The sequence below is a fragment of the Spinacia oleracea genome, chromosome 6 (genome assembly GCF_020520425.1).
Source record: "Spinacia oleracea cultivar Varoflay chromosome 6, BTI_SOV_V1, whole genome shotgun sequence".
NCBI lineage: Eukaryota > Viridiplantae > Streptophyta > Magnoliopsida > Caryophyllales > Amaranthaceae > Spinacia > Spinacia oleracea.
This window is the reverse complement of record NC_079492.1, coordinates 57,167,345-57,177,114: the sequence shown is the minus strand read 5'-3', so window position 1 is coordinate 57,177,114 and position 9,770 is coordinate 57,167,345. Positions and strand designations below refer to the sequence as shown.

The 9,770-nt window shown below is 40.1% G+C and overlaps 2 protein-coding genes and 1 non-coding gene across 3 annotated transcripts; 2 read left to right on the top strand and 1 right to left on the bottom strand.

The window, feature by feature from the left end:
- Nucleotides 1-93: 93 nt before the first annotated feature.
- LOC130463176 (uncharacterized) lies at nucleotides 94-1,080 on the bottom strand. The gene has a single exon (XM_056832228.1). It carries the CDS (start codon nucleotides 1,078-1,080, stop codon nucleotides 94-96), a length of 987 nt encoding a protein of 328 aa, XP_056688206.1.
- Nucleotides 1,081-2,567: 1,487 nt separating this feature from the next.
- On the top strand, nucleotides 2,568-2,670 carry LOC130464615 (small nucleolar RNA R71). The gene has a single exon (XR_008924993.1). It is a non-coding gene; the product is annotated as a small nucleolar RNA R71 (small nucleolar RNA).
- Nucleotides 2,671-7,924: 5,254 nt separating this feature from the next.
- On the top strand, nucleotides 7,925-9,523 carry LOC110786456 (uncharacterized). The gene has a single exon (XM_021991014.1). The coding sequence runs from the start codon at nucleotides 7,925-7,927 to the stop codon at nucleotides 9,521-9,523; it is 1,599 nt and encodes a 532-aa protein (XP_021846706.1).
- Nucleotides 9,524-9,770: the final 247 nt, after the last annotated feature.

Below are 9,770 nucleotides of genomic sequence, written 5' to 3'. Positions count from 1 at the left end.
GCCGCCAAAATTTTCATGATTTCCTTCTTAACCACCTCTCCCATAGGTGGATTAAGTTTTCTTTGCCTTTCACGATGTGGGACGGCATCGTCCTCAAGCTCGATATGATGAATGCAAAGTGTTGGGGGTGTAGCCCAAATCCCTTTGATGACGTTTCAAAACATTAGTGAGCTTGAGCACTTGCTCGTCGTCCAAAGAAGAGTTTATAATAACGGGGTAAGAAGAATTTGGACCGAGAAAGATGTACCTTAAGCTCGAAGGTAGAGGTTTTAGCTCTACCTTAGGAGCTTCCTTACCAATTCGGCATTCATTATTATCCGAAGCTTCATTTTGATCAAGCACAATCAAGCATTGCTCCGATTGAGCACAAGGTGAGGTAGAATCCAATAGTTCCGTGTAGTTGGCTCCTTCAACCCCTAAATCACCTAAGATTTCTCTATTCAAAAGAGCACACTCAAGTGAATCGTTAGTAGTGAGAAAGTGATCATGCATGTCATACACTAAGGGATCAAAAGAGTCGACCAAGAAACATTTCTCATTAGTAGAACTAGGATAACTCATGGCCTTGTTCAAGTCAAAAAACAAACTTTCCTTCCCAACTTCCAAAGTAATTTTACCTTGCTTGACATCAATAATGGCCCCCGCCGTGGCCAAAAATGGGAGACCAAGAATAATAGGGACATGCACGTCCTCATCTATGTCTAGGACCATAAAATTGACGGGGATCACAAATCCACCAACTCTCAAGGGTACATCCTCAATCTTGCCAATAGGGTATTTGACCGAACGGTCGGCAAGTTGCAATGTAATGTTGGTTGGGACAAGATCACCAACTTCAAGCTTGGTATACACCGAATAAGGCATTAGACTTACACTAGCACCCAAATCACACAAAGTATTTCTTATTTCAAGCGTCTTAATAGCACAAGGGATAGAAAAACTACCCGGGTCTTTGAGTTTGGGTGGCATTTGGTTAAGAATAATAGCACTACAATTTTCGATGAGGTTCACCGTCTCCTTTATGTCACAATCTCGCTTCCCACTCAAGATTTCCTTAAGAAATCTTGAGTAGGTTGGCATTTGTTTCAACGCATCCGTAAAGGGGATAGTGATATGCAATTTTCGAAGAACATCAAGGAATTTTGAGAATTGCACATCTAACTTGTGCCTTATGAATCTTTGGGTAGGGAAGTTTAGGAGTGGGGAGAGGTGGAAGAGTTGCCTCTTTTGGAATAGGAGTATCTCCCATATCATCGATGGGAGGCTCCTCTTCTACCACATCATTGTCGCTAGACTTAACGACTCCCTCTTGATCCTTCCCATTGGACTTAGAAACCTTATTAGCTCTAGGAACATCATCTAAAATTCTCCCACTCCTTGTCACTATGGCATTCATTTGCTTTGGAACTTGACTTTGGGGTGGGAGACTAGCATGCACATGATGTTCCTTAATGGTATTAGCAAGTTGAGCTAATTGGGTTTCAATCATCTTCAAGTGAGTGTTGGATTGCTTAAATCCATCCTCAAACTCAACATTCTTCTTGACTTGCGCCCCCACAAACGACTCCATGAGAGCCTCAAGATTAGACTTGAGAGGCGGGAGTGGTGGAGGTGCATTGCCATAACCACTAAGGTTTGATTGATATTGGTTGCCAAAGGTCCTCGGTCCATTGAATCCGGGAGGTGGTAATTGAGACGCACCATATGGACCTCCCGAGTTCAAAGGATAACCCCCACTAGAGGCACCCCTAAATTGCTCATAAGCGTAGTTATAACCCCCTCCACCTTGATGGTTGGGATTATAACTACCTTGATTGTATTGGCCTTGATTGCCAAAACCTTGAGGTTGACCATAGGGCGCTTGGCTTTGATAGCCTTGTGCTCTATAGCCACCTCGGTTTTGGCTATCATACCCACTTCCTTGGCCATAGCCTTGGTGGGAACCATACATGGGGGGCCCTTTAGGTTGCCTAGCAAAATTTTAATTGTTGGGGTTATCATTCCTAGACCTCTCATTCAAGGCATGAGTATACTCCATATCAAAATCACCTTCGTACGAAGGGCCATAATCCACAAAAGACACATTATGAACCAAGGGACATGCATTGGGGAAGTGACCATAATCTTGGCAATTATCACAAAAAGAAGTGCCCGAAGGCATAGTGTCATAGGAACTAACCTTGCTCTTCCCCTTAGTGAGAAGAGTGGCCGAAGGAGATGGAATTGTAGATGGTGATGGTGGTTGGCTTGTTGCTCTTCCCGCAAATGGTGACGGCGGTTGGCTTGGCGTGCTTTCAAGTTTCTCCAACCTCGAGCTAAGCTTCTCAATGATCCTAGCTTGCTCCATAGCATAAACCGATCCTTTACCATCATCATTCCTTCCCTTGCCATCATAGTCCCTTGCACCAACGTGCCAAGCTTGATAATTTTGGACCACGTCCTCAATTATCTGTTCAATTTGATCTTCGGTCTTCTTCATGATGGGACCTCCCGCGCCCGCATCTAGACTTGTCTTTGAACTTGGGCTAAACCCCAAGTAGAAGGTTTGAAGTAACAACCACTTAGGGATCCCATGGTGAGGGCATTCCCTTTGGTACTCCTTAAAACGATCCCAAGCTTCGAAAAGTGACTCGTCTCGCCTTTGCTCAAAGGATTGGATTTTGTGACGATATTTCGCCGTCTTTCCATGCGAGTAAAACTTGCTCAAGAAAGCACTAGTCACCTCGTTCCAAGTGCGAAGTGAGTTGGGCTTGACCTCCTTGTCAAGCCAATCACTAGCTCGCCCAAGTAAAGAGAAACGAAACAAAGTCAACCTCACGTAGTCCGATGTCACACCATTGTGTTTGATTGTGTCACAATAGTGCTCGAATTGTTTGAGGTGCTCGTGAGGTGACTAGCTGCTCTTCCCACAAAAAGGGTGGCTTTGAACCAAGTTGATCAAGGAGGGCTTAATCTCAAAGTTGTTAGCACTAGTTGTGGGTGCTTGGATACCGCATGTTGCTTCAAATGCCCCCGGTATTCCCAAATTCTTAACCGGGAGCGCCTTAGTCTCACTAGCTTCCTCACTCTCTTCTTGTTCCTCACCAACACTCAACGATTCGAACCGGTTGTGACTCGATGATCTTGTTCGAACACGCCTAAGTCTCCTTAGTGTCCTCTCCAATTCAAGGTCAAGAGGATGGAGGGTCCTTTGACGAGCACGACCCCTATAAAGCATACAAACTCAAGAAAACCGTGAGTAATGCCAAGGAAAAGAAAGCTAAGCAAGAATTCTAGAATGCAATGTTTTTTTTGTATTTTCTAATGATAAAATAGTCTCAACTTAAACTCAATAACAACGACCGCTCCCCGGCAACGGCGCCATTTTGATAAGGTGTTTTTCCGTCGTTGAAAGATCAACACCTCACCAAACAAAATTTATAAACCGGCTATATGAACTATAGCGACAAGTATAGGGATCGTCCCATAGAAACGGTGGTTATCGAGTTTAGATGTCAAGCTAGTTCGAACAAGTATTTGGTTTGAATTATCACTAAGAAACTAAAACTAACAATTATGCGAAGTTGAATCAAGAAAAGGAAACGTTAGGGACTTGGGGATAGGCTAGGGAAATCGGGGGGAAATGAACTAAACTATCTAGCAATGACGATCATGCAACGACTTGGCAAATAGGCAAATAGCATCAAATGACAAACCCGCCACCTCTCGGATGGGGTACGCTAAGCGTCTAGTCTACGGAAGAGCTTTCGCCTAATCCTAGACTAAACTAACTTGCATATAGTAGGCACAACTATTTGCTAACACAAGATAGGCTCACAATCTCTTGCCAAACCTAACCTATGCTTCCAATTGAATCTAATCGAATAGCATTTGCAACTACCACTCAATTAAGCATGGATATCCTATCACCAAATCATATTTAATCACATTAATCAATCAACAATCAATCATCAATTTCCCCTAATTAAGCCCCTATATTCTCCCCTTTCCCTAACCTAATTCTACTCACTAATCATTCTAAAAATCAAGAAATCCATTAATTCTAGACTAGCAAGCATGAAATTGAAAGATTAGAAAGAGAGAATCAAAGAGTAGAAAAACTAATTGAACAATCAACTAGAGAATTAAGAATCAAAGTAACAAAAGTCAAGGCAAAGAAGAATTCAAGAATTTAAGGAATTAAAGAACAATCAACAATCATAACAAGAGCAAGAAGTAAGAAGTTGAATTGAATTGCAAGAAATTAGAAGAAGAGTTTAGGAAATTACAACTTTGATGCTTCAATGGAGGTGAGTTTGTCTCTCTAGAAATGCTGAAAATCTACTTTGAGATTCTAAAAATGTAAATTAAAATTCTACACAAAATAAAATAAATGAAAAAACTATTTATAAGTTTCCCCAAATAGAAGCCGAAATTAGAAAATAAGCAGCCCGCGCAGCCATTCGGTCGCACATACCCTCTGTGCAACCGAACATAAGAAACCCATTCGAGGAAACATTAATCCATGTGCGAGCAAACGCAGCGAAGAACAATTCCTTCGTCATGTGCGACCGAACGAGAAATCTTGTTCGGTCGAATGGTGTTTCTTTGGCTAATGACTCCTTTGCAGTTTGATTCGGTCGAACAGGAAGACATGTGTGGGCGCACAACTTTTATGCGGTCGAACAGAAAAACCTGTGTGGGCGCACAACTCTTGTGCGGTCGAACACAATAACCTGTGCGGTCGTTTACCAATTTTCAGGCATTCTGTCTCCAAAATCCAATTTGTGCGACCGAACAAAAAGAGACGTACGGTCGCACAAAACTGGATATTCCTTAATGTCCATTTGCACTCCTCTGTTCGGGCGCACAAGTAACCACTCGATCGCACAAGCCCTGTTTTGGCTCAATTCTACTTATTTTCCATCACTTTTCATCATAATCACCTATAAAGCACAAGATGGAACGAAACTTATAAAAATCACACAAAAAGCTGTAAAAACTATAAAAAAGCATAACAAACTAACATAAAATCCTAAGCTAAGAGCGACATAAATGTCGCTCATCACATAATAAGGATGACAACTCTTACCTTATGTTCATGAGCAAGCATCAAGCGACAAAGGAATTAGGAAATGCACACTTGTCCCTAAGGACAAGTGGGAGACTGAAAGAAATAATGCCCTTGGTCCAAGTATGCATTCAATGCTAAGTCTACTAAATGCGGTTCAGTATTAATCAATTATACAAGTTATTAATTCAGTGAGATCAAGTGAATTGTATGCCTAGCTAGAGGCCGCTTCAGTTCAAGTGGAATTCATAATATTAATCCACAGCTTACTCTTGATTGTACCCGCAGGGTCACACAAATAGTACGTGAACGGATCAAGTATTTGAGTGAATTAAATAATCCATTTATGGATATTCGGAATCGAGGAATCTCGGTTCCAGTGGGAGCTGAAATCGTCAAAAGGCAAATTATGAATACTTCGGAAACGATGATATTGCCGGAAACGGAAATATGGATCGTATCGGAAATATAAATATTATCCAAGTCGTAGATGTTGCCGGAAACGGAAACATGGTACATATCGGAAAATATTATCGGAAATGGAAATATTGCCGGAAACGGAAATATTGTCGGAATCGGAAACATTATCAGAATCAGAAAATAATTTCGGAATCGGAAATATTAAATATTTGTTCGAAACGGAAATTAATTCTGGAATCGGAAATATTAAATATTTTACGAATCGGAAATGAATTCCGGAATCGGAAAATTAATCGAAAGCGCATCGTACGAAATAAACATCGGACGAGCTTGCTAGACACAAGGCCCAGCACGAAGCCAGGCCTGCGCCTAGCAAAGCCCGAGCGCAGCAAGGCAGCAAGCAGCCCGCCAAACACCGCAAGGCCCAGCCAAGCAACACGCAAGGCCTGGCCCAGCGAGGCCAACAGGCTAGCACGCCCAAGCGTGGGCTGCAGCGCTGCTGGGCCGAGCTCTGCGCGCGCGCGCGCTCAGCGCCCTTCGTGGGCTGTGCATGTGTGTGCGTTGAGTTCGTGCATGCATCAAATTCTTAAGCGTTTAGGATTAGTTCGATTAGTTATTATTTCCCTAAAACTACTAGAGTTAGTTGTTGAATTAAACACTAACTTAATAGATTTAATTAGTATCTAATTCTAATAAGATTAGGTTAATTAAATCCTAGTAGGTTTCTAGTTCCGATGATCCTACCTATAAATAGGTGATGGGAATCACAATTTATAATACATCAAAAAGTATTCATATAGTTTTAAGTTAAAAACTAGAGTTAATAATTTGCCACAAATTATAATCGAATAAACATAAAACCTTAGGCTAAATTCTAGTTAACTGAATCTAAGGCGGATCCAAACGTGCTGTGGACTATCTACGGAGGGACTACACTTGGAGTCCTAAACTTGTTCTTGTTCGGTTCGGGAGCAGCTAGGGAAGGCACGCTACAAATGTATGCATCCTAAATTATGCTAATTGTTATGTGGCAATTAATTTGGATTCCTGGCTTTATGGTTTTTCCGCATGAAATATATATGTTTTATATTTGTCATAAACTAACAGTGACCACCAAGAAGCTTGTAATGAAATTTGCATCCGGTCCAGCCTCAATTTGTTTTTTTTTACTATAGTAGTTCAAAATTTTCTGAAGTGATGGGACCTTATTCCCAAGAGGATTCCACTTTTCATGTATGAATGTCTTCTTCCATCTGTTTTTGTTAATGAACAAAATTTAATTAAGAAAAACATTTTCCAAAAGAAAGAACAACTAATTCAAAGAGAAAGAACAAACGCAACAACTATTATGAACAAATTTATAAATCAGGGTTATAGAAAAAGAACAAACAACATAGAAATACGAACAATATAATATAATTTAAGAACAAATAGTATAAAACAAATGAATATCAGGGACAAACAAGTTGAATAAATAAAAAACTTTGAACATAATGGAGAAACACTTTCAACATAATGGAGAAAAACTTTGAACATTTAACCAAAAACTTTGAATAATTGTAGAGAATTTTGAACATATGACTAAAAACTTTGAACATAAAGGAAAAAAACTTTGAACATAATGGAGAAACGCTTTGAACATAATGGAGAAAATTTTTGAACATAATTGATAAAAACTTTGAACATAATGGAGAAAAACTTTGAATAATTGTATGAGATAAACACAGAAAGAACTTTTTACGCAGATAAAAAATATATTTTATGATAATAAAATGATCATTCTTCGAAAAAAATTAAACAATGTTAAATGTAAAACCTTTGTGCTGCTCATCTCTCACTTCTTCAATATCATTTCTTTTGCTTCTTTTCATTCCTGTCCTAGCAGGGAGAACTCTTGGGTTAACAGATGTTTTTTTCTCAAATCCTGTAAAAAAAGATCTTAATGTATTTAATATATTTAACATTTTACCAAATATCTTAGAACCTTTATCTTTCGTTTTTGTATATATGTGTACCTTTGTGTTTTTGAGTTTTTATGATCTCAACATCAACAGGCTCAGGCACATCTTCTTTCTCAGCCACTTTCCTTTATTTTGGAGTATTTGTTACTTTTGAAGTAACTTCAGAGACATCTGCATCAATAACAAATACTAAGTATAACTTATATAATAAAATATTTGAATATTTACTGAAATAAGATTGAACAATGTAAATGGTTACCTTTGCTTTCAAATTCTTCTTTGCTAACAATTTCAACAGTTGTGCTACACTCTAGCAGGAGGAGAGACCAGAGACCCTCAATCATCCCTACTGGGAACCATTTTCATGTGTTGGACACTGAGGAGAACAGATTGGATAATGGTGGGAGTGAAGGGGGAAATGAGGATTGTGATGTTGGAGGAGGGGAGGTAATGCAAATTGTTGTTTCTAGGAGAGGGGACTCTCCTGGTAACAATGGAAAGGATTATTAATTGGAATGTGAGGGGGATCAACACCCAGAGGAAGCAAAATGAGGTGAAAGCTTTTGTTCAATCTCATGGAGCTGGGTTAGTTGGTCTCCTTGAGACAAAGGTGCCCTATGCTAAGATGGGGGCCTTGTATGTTAACATGTTCAATGGTTGGTGCTTTACTACCAACAGTTGTAAAAGTAAAGGGGGTAGGATTGTGTTGGCATGGAACCCAAATGCCTTCAGTCTTAGTGTGTTGATGGTCAGTAGTCAATTGATTCATTGTTTGGTTTGTCAAAAGAGTGGTGATGTGGAGTTTTGCTGCACTTTTGTCTATGCCTTCAATCATAGCAGAGAGAAAGAGGATATGTGGAGGGACTTGAGTGGTCTTGGCAATGGTATATCCAAGCCTTGGTTGGTGTTAGGTGATTTCAACTGTGTTCTGAATGTGGATGAAAGAGTTGGTGCCCCTGTGAGGTACCAATCAATGGTTGACTTCAGAAACTGTGTCAATATACGTGGCTTAGAGGATGTTAAAGCTGTTGGTCACTTCTACACTTGGAATAACAAGCAAGCAGGAGATGCTAGGGTGTTTTCTAAAATTGATAGGATTCTGGCAAATGACCTATGGTTTCAGAATTACCCTAATGCAGAAGCTGGTTTCTTGTCTAAGGGTGAGTATGATCACTGTCCTGTTGTGCTTGCTGTTTATCCTATTGATAACATTGCAAAGAAGCCATTTAGATACTTTGCTATGTGGAAACATGCTGAAGGTTACACTGATCTGGTGAAGATTAACTGGTCAAAGGGGGTTGTTGGCACCAGGATGTACCAGGTGGTCCAGAAGCTTAAAAGAATGAAAGGAGTGTTTAGGGAACTAAATAATACAGGGTTCAATGATATTCATGTTGCTGATCTAAAAGCTAAACATGATTTGGAAATATGCCAGAAGGAGCTCCACTCTAACCCCAGTGATAGTGAGCTTGCTGATAGAGAGGTGGAAGCTGCAAAAAAGTATAAAATCATGCATTCTGCTTTCATGTCTTTTTTAAAACAGAAAGCAAAGGAAGCTTGGGCTAAGGATGGTGATGAAAATAGTTCTCTATTCCACAAAAGCATCAGGGCTAGAACCATTCACAACGTTGTTCATGCCATACATGATATGAATGGTAATTGGGTGTGTGATCCCAAGTCTGTGTCTAATGCCTTTTTGGAGTACTATCAGAAACTTTTGGGTACCAAAGATGTTAGTAGAAGCACTGTCATGCCTGAAATTGCTGCTTTAGGGAAGTATGTATGGGCAATAGCTAGGAAGCAAGACACAATGTGGGTTAGATGGGTGAATGCCATCTACATTAAGGCTACTGATTGGTGGGAGTATCAGCCAAAAGCTGATAGTGGATGGTACTGGAGGAAGATCTGTAGTGTTAAGGAGGATCTGAAGATGTTGTTCACTGAGAATGAGTTGGCTCAAATGCCTAAATACTCTATTCATAAAGTTTACCAGAAGCTGATCCAGCATGATGACAAGGTCCCTTGGGGGTCTGCAGTGTTGAATAGAGCTTCTATTCCTAAAACTAGAGTGATTTGTTGGCTGTTGGTGTAAGGGAGATTGCAAACAAGAACAAGACTGCACAAAATGGGTATATGTAATTCTACCAAGTGCCTGTTATGTGAGGCAAAGGATGAAACTCATTCACATTTGTTGTTTGACTGTGAGTACAGCAGAAGGTGCTTACAGGGGATTGAAGAATGGCTAGATATTCCTACTAGCAAAGTTCATTATACGTGCCTGTTGAGATTGGTCAAATGGAAGAGCAAATGCAGCAAATTCCAGACAGCAATGCATACTG

Bases quoted from the DNA above. Each gene is read 5' to 3' on its own strand.
- LOC110786456 (XM_021991014.1), top strand. From the start codon at position 7,925: ATGGAAAGGATTATTAATTGGAATGTGAGGGGGATCAACACCCAGAGG.
- LOC130463176 (XM_056832228.1), bottom strand. From the start codon at position 1,080: ATGCCAACCTACTCAAGATTTCTTAAGGAAATCTTGAGTGGGAAGCGA.